Here is an 18,661-nt window from a genome sequence, read left to right on the forward strand (position 1 = left end):
AAACACACTGTAGAATTGTAAACAAGATGCACCTCCGCTTACGTCGTTATAATTTGTTTTCATGAAATCATCATAAAATTAACCCAGAAGTTCTGGGCCAGAACATCGTTGCGATGTCGTTGAATTTTATGTACGCAAAATGACAGAATACAATTTTGAAGAGATAGTAGTAGGATGGTTTCATCATTTGACAAAATTTTTTACAAGGATACTTGCTCGGGCTAAATGAAGTCTTCATTGTGGATTTTATTAATTATAAAAACAGATTTAAATATGGACTAGACTTATGCAATAATTATCTACTCTAAAACTATGACTTGCCACTTGCTTGACTTGCCACCACAATAGAATATGGCCAACAATATATTTAGCTATGCTAGTAAATTATAAGTAATCAATAATAAGGTTTTAAACCCAGCTTAAATTTTTACAGCGGCGATAACATCTTCCCTTCGATGAGTACCGTCACAAAATGGTCGTTTTGAAGTCTGCTTACAGTTACAAAACCAATAGTCTTTTGTCTCAGGTGGGATGAATTTCACTGGTCGCATGCTTATTTTATAGTGAGTATTGTTACAAAGCTTGTCGCAGAATGGCTGCAAATTTGGAAAAAGAGCAGATAAGTTCTACGTAGAATATACAAAGTATCATCGCAATAGGTTGTTGTTTAGCTTTTATTTATAGTACTAACCTGTGACTTGCTTTGTCCACATGCACACCAAAAGTAAGATTTCCCCTCGGTGCACCTGAACTTGAAGGGTTTCTTATCGTAGATTTTCCCAAAGCCGGTCTGGCTGGCTGATGAGGGGCTAACCCCTTCAAGGTCCTGGCTGGGGATCGCCACCGTCGATTTAAAGCACTGGATTTGAAGGCTTTGTCCCCTTATCAGCTGGAATTTGCTTGCCGCAAACTGTTGAAAAATGCGATACATGATACATTACGTTAGCTATTGTGGACCACAATTTGTGGTGTCTTTTCAGATGTGGCAACAAAATAAATTCAATACTGAATGAAAACGTACTATGAATACCACCTTCTTTAGGGGCCTCGTCCACATGGCTGGTCACCGAACAATAATAATTTCGCTAAATATGTGGTTAAATTATTAAATGTGAAGTTTTGAACCTGGGCACAACTGAATGAAAATGATCATTGATGCACATTGCAAAGGCCAGCGAAATAAATGTGCAGATGTTGTCAGCCGCGTTGACTTGGTCAAGTTGATACATGCGATTCATTCAATAAATTTGCATACAATTTTATTCTAAGGATAATTTAAAAACATAATTAATATTATTACAAAATGTTCACACACACATGTATGCCCACACACACGACGCAATTAAACACCCGCATATTTGACTTCGTCAAAAGCTTTCCTGGCCTTTTTAAGCTCTTCGTTCATTGTTAACAGATCTTTGACGCGAGCATATTTTCGAGGGTCTTTTCCAACGAGGTGTAAAATGTCCTCGACCTGTGTATTATAGGCACTGTAATGACAGACTGACATAAAATACAAGAGTTAATTAATCAGAGTATTATAGTAACCGTGCTAGGATAATAAAGGTGAAAGGATTTTTAGTTACTATTATTAAATAATTTCTTAGACATTGTTGAATTTAAAATTACCATTACCTGAACTCGACCCGCCCTACCAGTATCCATTGCCCTTTGAGTCTAAAAATATATATAACAATATAAACCAATCTAACCTTGTTCGAATTGTATCGAATTGTTATTACTGACAGTAATTTACTGTCATTCATTTAGTCTATTAAATCTCATATATAGCTCACCGTTTCTGCTATATATTCCACAACCAAGTCTTCGATGAGGTCGACACTCTCCGTGTATGGGTTGGGGTCATCCCCCAGGCCAAACATCATGTGACGCAATTCCTTGGAAAATAGACGCTTTCGGGCATCGTCTGACGACGGTTTTGATTCCAATTCTGTCTCCTCCTCCGTCTGATGACCTTCGCTACTCTATAGTAGACGAATTAGCATGACCATTTAAATTTACTCATAAACCTTTCTGGTATTGTTATTGCCGAAAACCGAAATCTTAGCTTACATGGTCACCAGCCGCATCATCTTGCACTGTTGTTACTGGAGTATTACTGCCACTGCTCGCCATGACCAATATTAACCAACGAAGTTCAGACCAGGGGAATTATTCATTCACATTTAGTTAAGTAATTGTGAAATTCACAATGTGAAAGTGAATTGATGCTGATTGTTGATGTTTAATTGTGTTTTGCACAAAAAACTCAGAGAATACGAGATCATGATTGTCATCAGCATCAGCAGCCGGGAATTCAACTCGCCCCATGCCGAAAGATCCAAAATATTTACTCTCTTTGCACAGCTTGGCACCGTCTGTTGAGTGGACTTTCACTTTAATCATTAAAAATTTCTAACTGCTCCTGGGAAGGTTTCAAAAGGAAATCTTGAGGGTGGTTCGTCCAGCTCTAAGCGGAGGTCTTTCACCACAAGATGGATCCCAAAGTGGGGTCACCCAAGCGGCAGCAACCACGCGCTCCTCCCGGAGGGGACATTCCTCCTCCTCCCACTCCCTCACTCGCCCTCGCCCCCGTCATTGTTGCTTTCATACTCATCTTTCTCACGCTGGGTAAGCCATGATTGATAATGTAGATGATGTGGCAGTGGCATGAATAATGGTATGCATGTATACCCAATGTGGCACAACACACATATTTATGCAGTTCTTTTCATTTAAACTTTTAAACTTAACTCACAGTGATGGTGCAACTTTGATTAAAATATGGCTGGATCTTACTCATCAGTTTTATTTGATGCTTTCTTAGTATATCTGTGGACTCGGAAAGGTCGTCGTGGACGGGCTGTGTTAATTGTTGGGCCATGCGAGGCTGGTAAGACTGTTTTGTTCTCAAAGCTGTTGGGAGGACCGACGGTGCAAACAGTCACCAGCTTAATCCCTAACGAACTTGAATATCTACCTGCGAACGGGAGACCGGCACTTGTTGTCAAAGACCTCCCAGGTCATGACCGAGTACAGATCAAGTTTTGGGACAATAACAAGCCTAGCGTCAGAGGGATCGTATGTGTTGTGGATGCTGCAGCAGGAAATAAAGGTTATCCTAGTACTAGATATAAAATATTATATCTCAAGTAGTTCTGCTTCGTAATACATTTGCTACTAATTTTGTATAATTTTTAAATTAAGGAATTCGCGAGGCAGCAGATGTATTGTACCGAGTGCTGACAGACTCAGCCGTTCTCTCATCATGTCCATCAATATTCATATTCGCAAACAAACAGGATCAACCAATGTCTAAGGGATCCAAAGTGATTCGAAACCAGTTGGAAAAGGAATTGTGAGTCGTAGTAGTAAAAGCTCAAATAGCTGTAAATGAGAACTGAATAAAAGCACGTTTTACCATTCTAAATCAAATGCAGAACAACGTTGCGAATGACGAAATCTGCCACTCTAACTAGCACGGGGGGCAAAGACTCTACAAGGATTCTTGGTCGACCGGACAAAGACTTTGACTTTGAGCAAATAAGTCAAATTAAGGTATCTGATTAGGAATTAGTCGTTGTTGCGAGTTGTGTCAATAGGCTATCTAAATTCTCTTTTGAATTGATTCTAGATTGAATTTGGAGAAGGGTCAGCCCTTGCGGACGAAGGAAAAATCATCAACGACTGGCTGGACAGCATTGCTTGATATATATTTAGTTAACTTGTTACATGCCTTATGTTATTTAGAATGAAGAGTTGTTGAATTTTTCTCAATTGTTTTCCTGTTTAAGTACGTTTCTTTTCATACCATTTCCAAACTACATAATATGTTCCGATTGTAATAATAATTTGATGACAAGGACTAGTAATAAATTCTGCGGTACTTTATTAAAATGTAATTATGATGAGTAGATTAATTAGCTTTTTAATTGTTTTTCAAAGCCCTCTCTTGGCTGGCTTAGGAGCAACTAGAACTTGTTTCTCTTCACAGAGCTGGATGATATATGTTGGGTCATTTTTCGGTACCAGTTTCTGATTGTAATTTGATTCTGGTCCAGATAAATTCAGTACTATCGCAATGGACACTGGGCACGGTTCGGTCCAAGCCTGTTGAACACAAAATTAATATCTCCTCATGAAGGGAAGCACACAGTAAGTAAACAATAGAATATTTGAAGGGACAAAATAAAAATACTGCCAGTCTTACGTGATGGGATATTCGAATGGTTGTCAAAAGCCGAATTTGATCAACTCCACTGGGACGAAAATCAATTCTTCGAGGACACAATAGATGAATTTGTTGGTCTGGGTACTTGACCTGTAAAAATCATTATCACAATTTAATGGTAAAGTATGTTCAAATAACTAATTTTTCTCATACCTGAACGCGAACATTGGAAACATCAGACAGATTGTAAATTTCAACATCCAGTGAAATTCCTAATAGTAAGCCAGCCGTGAATTTGATGGGAGTATCAGATTCGCCTGTGGGTTCCACAATTACAGCTTTGATCATTTTTATCTGGAATTAATACAAAAGTCGTTTTATATACACACCATTTCATATGATTGCAGTTACGTTGATTATCGTCAAATGCATATCATGTAATATAATATAATACGACTGAATACGACTTACTGGACTGGCAAAAGTCAGCAATTGGACAGGTTTGTCAAACAATGGAAGGAGCAGTTTGGCCAGTGTTCCTGGTTTCGGATCATCGGTTTGATCCAGCATGAGGAACATGGCCCTCGTGAACTCATCGTCCTCAATCGTGCTCCCAATGCTTTCCAAGAATTTTTGAACCACTTCCGCTTGCTCCAGAAGGAACTGGCAGCTCGCTAGGGCCGACGCGTTACTCCCTCGCACAATGTACACCAGCTGCAAAGATAGAGCTCTCAACTTGAGCTGCATGATAATCCCAAGTTCTTGTGGAGTCAGCCCAGAAAATCCATACTGCATTTTAAGGCAGAGCTGCAGGAAGGATCTGATCTGCAGTTTCAAGGGCTCGTTGTTCGAGTTTTGACTGAGTTGAGTCCAGCTAGCACTTCCCAAACAATTGGAGTAAACCAGTTGAGCTCGAACGTACAAGGCCGTAAACTTTGCTACAGCCGCAATTTCGTTGTCAACTTGAGCAATTCTCTAGAAAGAAATACACACATTAACAAGGTTATTGGAAAATCTTTGATAGATATTTTAAACACCACCTTGAAATCCTTGAGAACGAGCTTGTTCAACTTTTGCTTCATTTCTGAAGATAGTTGTTGAGCACTTTTTAATTTATTTGCCAGTTCATTGAGCACAAGTCTGCCAGAGCTGCTACTCGACGCAGAAGATGAAAGCGCAGTACCCACTACACTGCTACTTGTAGTCGCTGTTGGCTTGTCAATTACATGACGATTGGGCAAATCGTTCCCAATATTCAACTCTGGCACCAGGAGGGGTAGGGTATCCCTCAAGTAGTGGTAGTGGCGTAACAATTTGTCATCAAATAGTGTGGCCATAGTGTTGCATCCTTTTGCTGCATTGAAGACGAGGATGAGGACGGAAACGTATGCGGGGTCCTCTGGGTCGGGTTCAGAAGTGTCAAAGAAGGGGTGCATGGAAAGGAGTTGGGGGACGAGAGGAAGAACGACCCAGGGGTGATTCAGCCCCACGCCCTCGAGGCATTTCCAAATTGATCTCTTGTCCTGCTGATATTTCTTTAAATTATCTAGCACGGCGTCCAAGACCATCTTCACGCAATCCTTTGTCATCAAGTGGCAAACGGCCAACAATTTGTGAAGACCTTCTCGAATATCAATCGAGGAGTCCTGCAATTAGCAATTTAATATTAATAATTCTATGTATGTTATTATGACTTAATCAGTTGAGCTGTCATAATTGGTATAATCTACATTCATACTGATGTTATTAGTATTACTTTATGATTATTACATTAAGATATTAATTTGGAAACAACTTTCACTTCTGCCTCTTGAATATATGCTGAATAAATATATTGAGAAACCAAAATACAACTTTTTGGGCAGACTTATCTGAAATAACTTTTATACTATGATTGATAAAGTTGTGTACTGTGCGGATGGAGTCTAACAGCAAGAAACACAGGCCTCAGGAGAAGATAGTTAACCTTGCCGTTGGTTATTAGGTTCCATCCAACTTTGTGAATCATAGTATAATTGATTCAGTGAATTAGGCCTCACCTCGAGCGCACCGAGAATGGTTTCCAACTGATCTTCCCACAAAACAATATGTTTACTTATGCTCCTCAAACTGTCGATGGCTTTTAGACGCACTTCTTCAATTTCATCGTTGAACATGTCCACTAAAAAGTCGAGCGTCAAGTTGGAAAAATCCGGACTCTTCAAAGCAAGCGTACAGAGACTGTCCACAGTAGCACTCCTGACCTCTAATGAACAAAAACCAACAAGAATGCGTGTTTTAGCTGGTGTTGTCCCCATTTTGCTTAAGAAAGTAGATCTACACAGGTATAGGTCAAAAGTAAGAACGACAACGTTACATACCCATGAACTCATCCTCCAGTCCATGCACAAAGGCTCCAGCAGCGCCACTGCTGATCAACGTCACCGACCCAGCATCCATCACTTCTTGAGGAGCATCATCCGCCCACTTCTTACCCGACGACCACTCTCCGGACTTTACTTTTTCCCACTGTCGCTCGTGAGCTGATTTCTTTCTCTATGTGGTTCAAAAATTACACGATTAAATTAAACGTTACTTGATTTCATAAGTTATGCAACGTTTTTTTATTTTTTTTTATTGTTACCCTCATGTCGGACATCAATTTCTTGTCCAAAGTTTGGTCCAAAAAAGTCTGTCCAACCTGTGGCATTTTTCCGAGAAGAGTTGCAGCCAATACTCGCACCTGGCCCAAGCAAGCAATCGAATTTCGTTGAAATAATCATTTTAATTACAACAATGTAGGAATTTATACCTGGACGCAAGGATCATTAATGGCATGACATATCTTTGCAAAAGCATCATCAATCAATCTCATCATTTCTCCCGTGCAATTTGGGGTAGGTATCATGCTGCATCATAGAAATGTTGCAAGTTAATAAATCAAGTCATGTGTGTATTGACGTTCGTGAAATATTAAATACTCACTGCTCTGTGCTAGTCTGACTGATTGACCACAATAGCTGAATGGCTGCCAATCTTACACTCTCATAGTCGTCGTCGAGATATTTTGACACGTCCTTATAGATGGACACATCCAAGTGTGTTCCCTTCTCATGCAGCTGAAGCTGAATAAAACAACAGAATGTTTGCAAAGTTCAATCCAGTATCTACGTAAATCTCTTAGGATTATTTAGACAAAATAGTACAAAAATTAATGCAGTGTAGTTTCGCTCACCATTGTTTTAAATGCAGCACTTCTAACTCTGGGCTCATGACTATGAGAATAGGAATGAACAAATTTTAAAGTGTCAGCCAGTCCTTCAGGTTCATCCACAACTGAAAGAGTGGCAATTAGTTGAAGACACTTGCACTTTACTCTCGCATCCGTCGATTTGATGAACTGAAACGGAACGAAGGAAAAATTTTCAGCAATTTGAAACTATATAAAATATAAATTTGAAAAAGTATTATTATAAATATCAAGGTTCATACCCGTCTAACTAGCGAAAGAAGCCGAGAATTTATACCACGGTTCTCGCAAGTTGTAGCTAATTTAATGGCGACATTCAGCCCGCTGACAATAACCAAAGAGGATGACTCGTTAGAAATTAAACGAATAATATCTTCGATCGTCCCCTGTACAATATCAATTAAACTGTATAATTATTAAAAATTAAACAGCATACTTATATGTAAAAATTTAATAATGCTCATTATTACAACAAGGTCTGTGTGAGTCAATTTTAAGAGTTGCATAGTTGTCAAACATTTCGCTCTCAGTGCAGCATTCTTGTCCTTGAGAAACAATGTCTTCAGTTTGGCCATTAAAAGTGTTTCAGCCGTCGCCTATATTAAAAAGTATGAACACTAAAGTTACTCTATTCAATGTCGATCAGATAATTAGTTTCGAATTTCTTTCAAATCATGCATTATTAACAACAAACATACGTTGGTGGATGGGAAGAAGGACACAATCCTAGAGAGGGCTTTGAAGTTATCAGCGGAAGATCGGCTAGGGTCCAAGTTGGATATCTCCTCTTCTAGCACGGCAGGAACGATTCCATCGTCCCCATCCGTTCGAGCAGGCTTCCGAAGGCGGAGACGTTTTGGGGGGTGTGGCTGCACTACGGCGGCTGCAGCCTCCACAAGAATAGTTTGGCTATATTCTGCAAGCGCCCGCTTCTTCAACGCTTTCGCCATCGTAAAACACAAATAAACCTCGTTCGACAAACCCCCGTCTCAGTTAGTTGATAGAATGGAGCTATAATAACAAATTAACAATCAGTCAAATGATTTGACTCAAATTGAGTGATATTAAAATATTGTAGTAGAACGTCAATAAAATCACATCATTTTATCCCTTGGCTGCCGGGTCGACTGTGTTTGCCGGGGTAAATAGAGTGGATTTATGGTGTGAAAGAAAGCAGTGATGCCGCATTACTAAATGCAGTTTGTCTCGAATTTTAATTTTATTTTAATTTATTGTGACCAGAATTTCTTACACTGACTGTGAAAATTTGCATAATTACAAGATGACATTCTCCGTGATTTCAATTTCCAACAGGTAAATTCGCACAAAAGCAGCTTATTGCAAATCATAAAACAACTTTACAAAATAAGCAGTATTATGTAACAAATCATTTTCATGCATTGCAACCATTTCTGCATTTTAAAGAGAGCAATTTGTGTGACAAAACGTGAATGATCTTTAACAGATAGGATCTTGCCCATACACATAATACATATCTGAATCTCTTCACTATCGGCGAAATAATGCATGAGTAATTTATCACACGGAAGTCGCAAAATCTTTATCATTCTGATCTAAAACATTTTCAAGATCCGAGTTACCCGAATCGTCCTCCACGTTCCTATGTTCGTTGCTTGTTCTCTTCAATTGTTCCTCTTCATTAGAATTAGGATCACTGGTTCGTTCTTTAACATCGCCCGCAGAGTTTGATGGTGACACCAACGACTCAGGCGTCCCCAGAGATACGTCACAGTTGTTCAACTGCGGTGAACAAACTTCTTTCAGAAGGGGGCTGGATTGGTTAGTTTCCTGTCGTGGTGTCGTTGCTGCTGCTGGTCCCTCGATATCAGTCTCGGAAGGACCTTTGACATCGCCACCGTCACTCAATACAAGGTCTTCATTGTTGGTGGGCTCATCTCGTGAAGCGGGTGGTATTAGCATTTCCTTTGTCAGACTCTTAGTTATCCCTTCAACTTTAACGGTTCCGTCACTATGACTAGAAGCAACATGGCACTCATTATTAGAAGGGAAATCTTCGGCATCAGCTGAAGGGGAGGACGCAGTTTCTGTGGCTTCCACTTTAACGATAGGCTTATCATTTTGCAGTCCGTCTTTCAAGTCGGAAGTCGTATTATCCTCCTCCCTCGCATCTGAATGATTACGACTAGTCGCCCCGATCTCAGAACTTGTATTTACTTGGACTAAATCCACTTGGTTTCGACTAGGTGTCTCGGATTCCAATTTACTCCTATGATGATGATCGAATGATGACAGGGGTGTTTCTTCTTGGATTTCTTCAACTTCAGTGGGAATTTTGTCCATTTTAGCAATATCACCACCATTTGTAGTATTTGGTGGTAGTATTTCAATGCTATGCTCTTTCAGATTGTGGGTCATTGAAATTGTAGAACACACCGACAATTCTGCAGCAGCAGAGGTTGTACGTCTAACTAATGGAATTTCAGCTTGCGCTCCACATGATGTTAGTTCATTTAAAAGGTCATTCAAATTTTCATAGTCTTGGCAAGTTTGAGCAAGACGCTTATTTCCTATGATGTTCAACTTAGCACCCCCAAAGTCCGAAGGGGAATCCTGAGCAGTAATATCCTCAACGATCTGCAGATTTATATCTTCTACCATAGCCGTTGTTGCCGGTTGTTGTATAAGTTCTGAAACATGTGGAGGAGCAGATTCAAGTGGATTGTTCAAGCCCATGATTTTGGGTGACTTTGCTATGTTGGCATTTGCATAAATTGGTGATCTCGGATTTTTTGAGCTTGAACTGACGACTGCTGAAGAATCTTTTTTAGGAGTAGCTGCTGCAACGTGACTAGCAGGAGAATGACCAGATAACAAATGTGAAGGTGGCTGTTGGATAACACTCATCCCTGCTCCTGCCGATCGGTTGATCTCAGAAGGCGACTCGCCACTAATTGGTTTTGTGGGCAAATGTTTGTCAGATTTTGCGAGTCTGGAAACATTTGTTGGTCTGGCATCACCTTTTCGTTCTGGAAAGGGTCTAATGATATCTTGATATCCTTGAGTCTGCTCCTTGTGTAATGCTTGTTGAGAATTTAATATTTGTTTGTGATTCCGAGTTTCTCCAGTCGTTCTCAATTCATAGATTTCTCTCCGTAAATCGTGATAAATAGTCTGAAATTCGGCGAGATCCTGCTGCAGACGTTCTATTGACCGATGCAAGTGTAATTTCTCCCTATGCACGAATGGAAAAAGAGAAATATGTAGATACACCATTTTCATTTCGACGACTATGTACATATACTTTTCCCAATTAAGTCCACATAATAATTATTTTATTTTATACGTACTCTCGTTCTATCGCAATCGTCCTATACGCGTCTTGTAGCTTGGTGGCAATAATCTGCTCAGCCATATACCAGTCCCCTCCATTATTTGTTTGATGATAAAATCCAGTAGAAGAAGAATTAGTCTCACAAGTCTGCGTTCCTTGAGATTTGAGGTCAACAGGATGTTTTCCAGCTTTTATCCGCTTCAATTCCTCTCTAAGCTTGTTCCTCTCCGCTCGGACTTGACTCCATTTTTCTCGCCAGTTAAGGGTACAGTCGGACCACCACTTCATCGTCTTTTCCATTTGATTGACACGACTTCGCAGATCCTCCATTTCTGAATGATGTTTCGTAAACTGCAAATGGAAAAGACACCATGAGACCAAAAGCCTTTATTTATTTATCCATGATATTTATAATATAAATTTTATATTAATCAATCCATTTAATCAATTTAACTAGTCCAATTGTAATGCATACCTGCTGTTGGTGATGATGAGAGTGGGAAGAATGGGAGTGAGAATGTGGGGTGGACGTTCTGGAGGATGTACTTTCTAGTCGTTCTAACTGTGGAATCATGTCCCCAGCAAATACCTGCGACCTGGGGCGCTGTGGTGCAGGGTGGTGGTGAGAATTCGAGGACGAGGACGAATGCATTTCAGTCATAGCACTTTAATTGCCTTCTTCGTATTTCAGTTTAGCGTCGAGAAAAATAGTATGACGAATTTCCTCCCTCCCTTCGACTCTTTCCTCGCTTTCTCCAATCAATACTCCATCGGTACAACGAGGAGTTCTTTATATCTTGGGATTTGGTGCCTTATTCCCTTTAATTTACTACAAAATAGTATAGAGTGCTTTCTCTTCTTTCTCTTTTACCAAGTCTGTTGACAGCAGCAAATCCGAAGCATAAAGCGCTACACACCAACTGACCGGGAAGAGAGTTCCTCAAATAACTTTCACTCCCTCATCTGTCTACACTCATCTGTATCTATTTAATTGCCAGATTGCTTAAATATGAAAAATCGAGGAAATATTTATTTCACTTCATACTCAACTTAATTACTAGCATAGTCGGGTCAGGTTGGATGGGAGGGACGCCGCCGGTTCCACTTTGACATTGACGTTGTTAAAAAAATCGCATGTTGATTAAGAATCTTAATTTAAGATTTATTCACTATTGTTCTTTTGGTGTACAGTCTTTGTTGTTTGTTGGACTTAATGAGTGTGGGTGGAAGTATTTTTTAGCAGGTCAGAGGAGATGCTCAAATTAATTATGTGGGGGCAGTTATTTTGAAAACAAAATGAACCGTGCTACTGATAACATCGGTCCTAGTGCCGGCGCCTCTGGGAACAATAATCAAGAAGGGTTGACCACTGCAACCATGACCGATTCACAAAATTATGAACAGCTTGCCCAAGAAATAGAAGCTTTGGACACTTATTGGGGTCCTACGTTCCGGTAGATTGAACAACATAATAATAAAATCAAATAAAACCTACGAAATAGAATAATAAGAATTGTGTTATTCGTTGTTTCATGTTCTAGGACGATAATCGAAGATGGACGTCACCAAAGATTCTTGGACCATCTAGAACAACGGATCAAAGGGCATGATCGCGACATTGAAAAACTGTGCAATGTTCACTATCAGGGGTTCATAGACTCTATATTAGAACTCCACAATGTCCGGGCTGAGGCCCAAGACCTTAAAGTGAGTCATTTGCTAATATTTGATGCTAACTAACTAGTTCAAATGTCCACAAGAATGCATGATCCTTATATTCAAATTGAATTGGTGTGAATTTAGGGAAGAATATCCTCCATGGATAACGAGTTGCAGTTGGAAGTCACCAGTGTCCTTCAGAGAGCGGAGGATTTGGCCAATGCTCAACGAGTAGAAGGAAATATTGTTGCCACGATTGAGCAGCTAGAGATTTGCTTACCTCTGTTCAAAATGTATCAAAAATTGAAAGAACAATTGGAACAAAAAAGGTGTAATACAATTTTGTAAAAATTTATGGATAGATGGATATCTGTGAACTAATTATTAAATTATTAACAAAACATTTCAGGTATTACCCCGCATTGAAGTCGTTGGAACAGTTGGAGCACACATATCTTCCTCAAGTTTCTCGCTACCGGTTCACAAATCATTTTAGAGAATGCATTCCAAAGTAAGTAAAGGAAAACCCTTTTTACTTTACTAGCCCACGCAAAAATTGTATTATATATACATTGATTTAATTTAATCGCATATCAACAACCGCACTTAACCATTCATTTTGTTTCAGATTTAGGAAACAGATTCAAGAATCAAGCATGTCCGAATTGAAAGATTTCCTGGAAAATGTCCGAAAATATTCTTCAAAAATTGGAGAAGTGGCCATGAAACACGTAAGCCGACGCGCACAGTGCCTGCACACCCAATATCTATTCTATAAACAAATAATAGTGTGTACAAGTACATATATAATTATTTAGACAAATGAGCAACAAATTATGTACACCAGCGGGGAAGGTCAAGGAGGAGGACGAAAAGTTTTATTTGGCTCCCCTAGTCAGTCCGCTTTAGGTAATTTCACCAACTATTTAAATAAATACTACTTTGTAATGGACTTGCAGCATTTCTTAATGTTTTTTGTACTATGTATGACACAACTAATTTAACTGGCTCTTCCTTTCTCTAGCCGATATGGACGACGTCGATGCTGCCTTGACAGATGGAACACTGGACGGGGAAGAGGGAATGAGCGCCCAAGATTTAGTTGACTTTTCTCCATTGTATCGTTGTTTTCACATATTCACGGTTCTCGGGGACAGACAGACGTTTGAAAATTACTATCGTAAACAACGTCAAGAACAATCCATTCTGGTTCTTCAGGCGACCGGCAATATGGTTCGTTAACAATTAGTTATTAATAATAACTTATTATATTATTGCATTTAATGCTTCAACTTAGATTTAATGCAATATTTTGTTATTTCATTATTCTTCAGCAACACGAGAGTTTGTACGGATATGAGGAATATTTTAATGCAATCGTTGGATTCTTTGTCATTGAAAATCATCTCCTTTATACAACTAACGGTTTAGTCAGTCAGGCAATATTGGAGGAAATGTGGGCTGGTGCATTGCCAAAGATTGCAAACACTTTGCGAACATATGCCGTAAGGAAAGAACATCGCTATATAAATAAATGTGCATAACGTCACAATTATACAGACAGCTATTATTTTTAATAATTTGATTCCTACATTTTAGTCGTACTGCACAGATGCCGGAACCATTTTGGAGATTAAAAAACTAATCATGCTGTTTTCCAATACTCTAGGCGTAAGACTCTTTGGTTAAAGTGTTACATGTATTGTAAATTCATACACATGCATGGAAGTATATATCAAATATTACTATGTATAGAATTACGGATATAACGTCTCACAACTATCTGTCACTCTGCAAGAAATTCGAGAACATTACACTGATGTGCTGATGCAACGATGTGTTCACTCCTTTCGAGAAATATTTGATGAGGACACCTACCACCCACTCCAGGTTAGCGATTGTCGTCTATTCAAGTATCTGGTCAAGAATTTACTTGGGTCAAACGGTTTGACGTTGCATGGGCCCTGTTATGCTGTTGTGAGTTTTAACTCTACTATTTATTAAGTCACGTTTCATCCACAATAGGTCCAGAATGACAACGAGTACGACAATGTGATTCGAACTTTTCCTTACATTGACGCCTCCCTGGAAAATGCCAGCTTCCCAAGGAAATTTCCCTTCTCGTTGATGGTTCCTCGCGTGTATCAGCAAGTGAAAGACTTTGTGAATGCGTCTCTAAAATATACAGAGGAGCTCAATCTCAGTCAAACCGAAGTTGACGATATGATGAGAAAGTCTACGAATCAACTCCTCACCATAACCCTCAGTGGCTGTTTAACCACCCTCATTCAGAAACATAGCATCGGACTACTGCAGCTTATTCAGATCACAATAAATACCAACTATCTGGAACTTACGAACGCTTACTTGGAGGAATATATAAGCGAAGTAACGGGGTTAGTAACTTGCTATGAAGGAAATTTAAACTACTGAAAATATATAAACTCACTCAAGAATAATATTAATTTGGAATATCACTTAAAGAATAATAAACCGTTACAACGCATGTAACCAAGGGGTTAAAGGAGTGTCATACGTCAATGTGAATATCAAATTGTTCGAAAATTTGTTAAGATTGACACTTCTGACGTGTTTTCGACTTTTGTGTCTTATTTGTGTCAAATTTAACAGTTGATAACCCTTATGTGACCTTTATATGACCTCTGAGGTCAAAATGGAGGTCACCATTGAATTCGGGGTTAAATTTCAGTTGAAATTGAAATAGATATGTCCTATGACCTTTACATGACCTCTGAGGTCAAAATGGAGGTCACCATTGAATTTGACATTGAAAAAAGTTAAAAATGATGTATCACATGTCAAAACTGACAAGTGACACTTTTTCGTCACTTTTCGTCACCGTGACGATGTCATCGTCACAGGTGACGTCCAAACACAAAATGACCTGAATTTTCGAATTCCTCGTTGAAAATTAGTTAAAAATGATGTGTCACATGCCAAAACTGACAAGTGACACTTTTTCGTCACTTTTCGTCACCGTGACGATGTCATCGTCACCGTGACGATGTCATCGTCACAGGTGACGTCCAACCGCAAAATGACATGAATTTTCGAATTCCTCATTGAAAAATAGTTAAAAATGATGTGTCACATGTCAAAACTGACACGTGACACTTTTTCGTCACTTTTCGTCACTGTGACGACGTCATCGTCACAGGTGACGATGTCACAGTGTCCATCTTCGAACTCGTCCTGTCCATTGACGTTAGGAGTTTACGTTCAAAATTTCAAGTGTCTATGTCTTTTCGTTCAAAAGTTATCGGAGCTACGGACAGACAGACGGACGGACGGACGGACGGACATAACGATCTTATAAAGGGCTTTCACCCCTTAATTAATTAATGTGGCATAATTTTTCTTGTGTCGTTTCAGTGGTTCCGTTAAAAACATGTCCCACAAGGCGGAGCTGCAGGGAAAGTCAATGTTCAAGGATGCTCGGGCCGAAGCTGAGGAACAAATTTATGAAAAGCTTAAAATCAAAATTGATGAGACTTTTGAACTCGCCAATTATGACTGGAACCTTACAGAGCCGCAGGGCCTGGCGTCTGACTACATAATCGATCTTGTAGCATTTCTCCAGTCAATATTTCTTGCCTTTACCAATTTGCCAGTACGAAAAACTTATCTTTATCTTAAAATTTTAGTCAATAAATTAATGATCTCTTTCACCAGGCTAAAGTAGCAAGGACTGCGTGTGTCGCTGCCTGTCAACATATCAACAAACGCCTGACATCCTTAATGCTGGATGATGATGTGAAACAGATATCTCTGGGCGCTTTGCGACAACTAGAACTGGATCTTATCCAGTGCGAACGTATGTCTGAATATTTTAATTTATTGCCTTTTTACCCACCTCACATTAAACTCCATACTGTATTAATCAGCGCATAGCACAACATATTTCTATTTGATACAATATTTTTACAGAGTATGCACAATCTCAACCTGTGAAAGATCTTGATCCAACTCTACTCCTCGAGTGTTTCATAGATTCTCGGCAGATCCTGGATCTTTTTAACCAGTGCGACTTCTCTTCATATTTTCGAGATTTTGGGGAAGCTACCTCCAAATACCCGCGAGTCACGCCGCAAGCAGCTATTAAAGTCTTAGAAAAGTATATAAATACACACGTTTTAATTTATAATCCAATAATCCTTAATGTAACCTCTAAAATTTATGTAACACATGTTCTGTTATTGATTTACAGAATTCGCGAATCTGACCGTGATAAGAAAAAAATCCTTTCCGTGCTCAAAAAGGATGAACGTGACAAAAAGAAACTGCACGATACCATATTAAAGCAACTGAAGGAATTGCCTCAAACGTCGGCATAAGATTCGTCGATAGTGACGATCGTTTTCGAAAGGGCCAAGAACACAAAACCGAGTTACCTTATTGTAATTAAAACCTCATACGATACGATGATGGGTCATTATTTGTTTATATTGTTATTCATACTAAACTATGATTCTTAATCAGTAATCATAAAATATGAGATGCGCTGAAAGACTATTGCGTGATTTACAATCTATCTATTATCTGGTAGTTTGTTCCAAAAATCCCTATTCAAGTTATTTATTTATTGACAGTACTTATTGACAATTTATGTAATTGTTTGATGAATAGTAATAAATTTCTAAATCGCATAACCATATTTATTTTGACATCAAGTAATTAGCATTGATAGTTTAATTTTACATAGTCATCGAGTAAAACCGGGTGGCAAAAATGCTGCGAAATGAGTGATGATCAGCAGCAAAATTATTTGCAACTGCTGCACTTTTTGAGTTTATTTATTTAGTAAATAAGTACGTCTGCTGTTATCATTTTAACAAGTAGAGTTGTCGTTAGTTAGAGTTATACCTCGGTATCTATTAACTAATACTGGTTTGATGACAGTGCTTTATTGATTGGACATAGATATTGCGTGAGTATTTTTAAGTTTGCAATTATCAATACCAGTCATTATCAGCAATGCAAACTTTATTCCTTTGATTTTGTAAAATGAGTAACATCGACTTAATTATTCTCAACAATTATAGTTGCTTCATGTAAATGAGGCGTTGGTCGATCCCCTTCTCAGAACAATGTGGTTTTTGTGGACCTTAGGCTGGATTTCACTCGTCATCCAGTTTGCCTTTGCTTCCTTAGCTCTGGGTAATAAGGAAATTTAAATATCTAGAAATTAATGTAATACATGCCCAATCTTTGCAAGTAATTGTAAGTCTTTTATTCTAGCATCTGGATTGTATTACTTGGCGGAGTTGGTGGAAGAGTTCACTTCTGCTGCAGCTCGTATCATTAGAGTCCTTATCTTTGTATGTGTAAAATATTTCAAGCATTTCAAGCAACTGTCGATCAACGATCGCCATCACCTATTCTTCATATATATTAATTGTTCTGTCATTTTTGCAGATCGTTTTTGGTGTGTTTGTCGGATTCTTGCTCTTTGAAGACTTTCCTCTGCCTATGACCCTGTGCGGTATGGGAGCACAGTTGGCGCATTTATACGTCATGCAAACATTTCCCTACTTTAGAGTTTCCTCCCCTGCCTTCATCTCGACCCTCTTCTTCGTCATCGTCAACCACTATATTGCCTTCTCCCATTTTAGCAACAACTTCTATCCATTTGTTCAAGTGAGTCCATTTACAAAAGTGACCGACCACCACGGCGTTTAATTACATATTTATTTTCCCTTTAGGTGATGGCTTATTTCACTCTGTGCATGTGGATGGTTCCTTTCTCTTTTTTTGTATCCCTATCAGCCAACGATCTCATCCTTCCTACCCAAGCTGAAAAATCCACCCTCTTGGGACAGGATGCGGACAATGACGTTGTGAGCAACTATTTCAAAAAGAGGGGTAAAAAGTATGGACTTCTCCAGTTCTTCAACTCTGCTAAAGACGCCGTCTTCCCCCAGAGAATCAAGAAGACCTTTTAGCCCCTCCTTTTGTTGGAGCTTGTCATAAATAGATGGGATAGTGTACTCAAAAGTGATAGCGTCGAGCAATTTCATACCATACACGTAATATGATAGTGATTACCTAAATTGATAAACTCTCTCGTCCCAATATGTTAATTACTTGTAACGTGAGAAGTACTATGTGTTTCTCGTTTACGTTTTGGAAAATATAGATTATATTTTTTAACGAATTTGTGAATTTATCATTTTAATTTATATGACCAACGCTATTGAACACATTTTCGAACGCAATAAATTAACTCCCGGTGGATGAAAGAATTTACAAACAATAGCGAAATACGAAG

General features: G+C 38.9%; 7 protein-coding genes across 10 annotated transcripts; 3 read left to right on the forward strand and 4 right to left on the reverse strand.

Annotated features, from left to right (window-relative positions):
- Window positions 1-216: 216 nt before the first annotated feature.
- On the reverse strand, window positions 217-1,192 carry LOC110851796 (CDGSH iron-sulfur domain-containing protein 3, mitochondrial). Of its 2 annotated transcripts, none has more exons than XM_022099698.2 (3): window positions 1,034-1,192; window positions 692-910; window positions 217-596 (listed from the first exon to the last, which is right to left on the reverse strand). In XM_022099698.2, the coding sequence occupies exons 1-3, from the start codon at window positions 1,055-1,057 to the stop codon at window positions 420-422; spliced, it is 420 nt and encodes a 139-aa protein (XP_021955390.1). In that variant the 5' UTR covers window positions 1,058-1,192; the 3' UTR covers window positions 217-419. The 2 variants fall into 2 exon arrangements, with proteins under 2 accessions (XP_021955390.1, XP_021955389.1); XM_022099697.2 differs by having other exon boundaries at window positions 1,022-1,182.
- Window positions 1,193-1,233: 41 nt separating this feature from the next.
- Window positions 1,234-2,306, reverse strand: LOC110852281 (transcription initiation factor TFIID subunit 13). Of its 3 annotated transcripts, none has more exons than XM_022100300.2 (4): window positions 2,074-2,306; window positions 1,797-1,985; window positions 1,636-1,677; window positions 1,234-1,474 (listed from the first exon to the last, which is right to left on the reverse strand). In XM_022100300.2, exons 1-4 carry the CDS (start codon window positions 2,134-2,136, stop codon window positions 1,343-1,345), a joined length of 426 nt encoding a protein of 141 aa, XP_021955992.1. In that variant the 5' UTR covers window positions 2,137-2,306; the 3' UTR covers window positions 1,234-1,342. The 3 variants fall into 3 exon arrangements, with proteins under 3 accessions (XP_021955992.1, XP_021955994.1, XP_021955993.1); XM_022100302.2 differs by having other exon boundaries at window positions 1,363-1,490; XM_022100301.2 differs by having other exon boundaries at window positions 1,365-1,503.
- Window positions 2,307-2,347: 41 nt separating this feature from the next.
- LOC110851947 (signal recognition particle receptor subunit beta) lies at window positions 2,348-3,902 on the forward strand. Its single transcript, XM_022099897.2, has 5 exons — window positions 2,348-2,631; window positions 2,828-3,115; window positions 3,208-3,358; window positions 3,441-3,558; window positions 3,635-3,902. The coding sequence occupies exons 1-5, from the start codon at window positions 2,496-2,498 to the stop codon at window positions 3,707-3,709; spliced, it is 768 nt and encodes a 255-aa protein (XP_021955589.1). The 5' UTR covers window positions 2,348-2,495; the 3' UTR covers window positions 3,710-3,902.
- LOC110851946 (integrator complex subunit 4) lies at window positions 3,873-8,492 on the reverse strand. Its single transcript, XM_022099896.2, has 14 exons — window positions 8,099-8,492; window positions 7,871-7,996; window positions 7,643-7,786; window positions 7,386-7,550; window positions 7,136-7,275; window positions 6,963-7,059; window positions 6,795-6,893; window positions 6,532-6,706; window positions 6,211-6,416; window positions 5,212-5,817; window positions 4,643-5,146; window positions 4,385-4,525; window positions 4,211-4,321; window positions 3,873-4,110 (listed from the first exon to the last, which is right to left on the reverse strand). Exons 1-14 carry the CDS (start codon window positions 8,348-8,350, stop codon window positions 3,940-3,942), a joined length of 2,937 nt encoding a protein of 978 aa, XP_021955588.1. The 5' UTR covers window positions 8,351-8,492; the 3' UTR covers window positions 3,873-3,939.
- A 119-nt stretch (window positions 8,493-8,611) lies between these two features.
- Window positions 8,612-11,521, reverse strand: LOC110852441. The gene is made up of 3 exons (XM_022100510.2): window positions 11,189-11,521; window positions 10,730-11,064; window positions 8,612-10,614 (listed from the first exon to the last, which is right to left on the reverse strand). The coding sequence occupies exons 1-3, from the start codon at window positions 11,372-11,374 to the stop codon at window positions 8,940-8,942; spliced, it is 2,196 nt and encodes a 731-aa protein (XP_021956202.1). The 5' UTR covers window positions 11,375-11,521; the 3' UTR covers window positions 8,612-8,939.
- Window positions 11,522-11,678: 157 nt separating this feature from the next.
- LOC110851773 (exocyst complex component 6B) lies at window positions 11,679-17,042 on the forward strand. Its single transcript, XM_022099667.2, has 15 exons — window positions 11,679-12,167; window positions 12,255-12,420; window positions 12,517-12,701; window positions 12,782-12,883; window positions 13,001-13,103; window positions 13,191-13,281; window positions 13,397-13,605; window positions 13,707-13,877; window positions 13,972-14,043; window positions 14,128-14,262; window positions 14,398-14,768; window positions 15,766-16,003; window positions 16,066-16,207; window positions 16,321-16,507; window positions 16,601-17,042. The coding sequence occupies exons 1-15, from the start codon at window positions 12,010-12,012 to the stop codon at window positions 16,725-16,727; spliced, it is 2,457 nt and encodes an 818-aa protein (XP_021955359.1). The 5' UTR covers window positions 11,679-12,009; the 3' UTR covers window positions 16,728-17,042.
- Window positions 17,043-17,161: 119 nt separating this feature from the next.
- Window positions 17,162-18,547, forward strand: LOC110852224 (protein TEX261). The gene is made up of 5 exons (XM_022100230.2): window positions 17,162-17,320; window positions 17,436-17,550; window positions 17,632-17,711; window positions 17,809-18,030; window positions 18,096-18,547. The coding sequence occupies exons 2-5, from the start codon at window positions 17,481-17,483 to the stop codon at window positions 18,333-18,335; spliced, it is 612 nt and encodes a 203-aa protein (XP_021955922.1). The 5' UTR covers window positions 17,162-17,320; window positions 17,436-17,480; the 3' UTR covers window positions 18,336-18,547.
- The last annotated feature ends 114 nt before the right edge of the window (window positions 18,548-18,661 follow it).

Source organism: Folsomia candida, unplaced genomic scaffold (genome assembly GCF_002217175.1).
Source record: "Folsomia candida strain VU population unplaced genomic scaffold, ASM221717v1 Fcan01_Sc007, whole genome shotgun sequence".
Classification (NCBI taxonomy): Eukaryota; Metazoa; Arthropoda; class Collembola; order Entomobryomorpha; family Isotomidae; genus Folsomia; species Folsomia candida.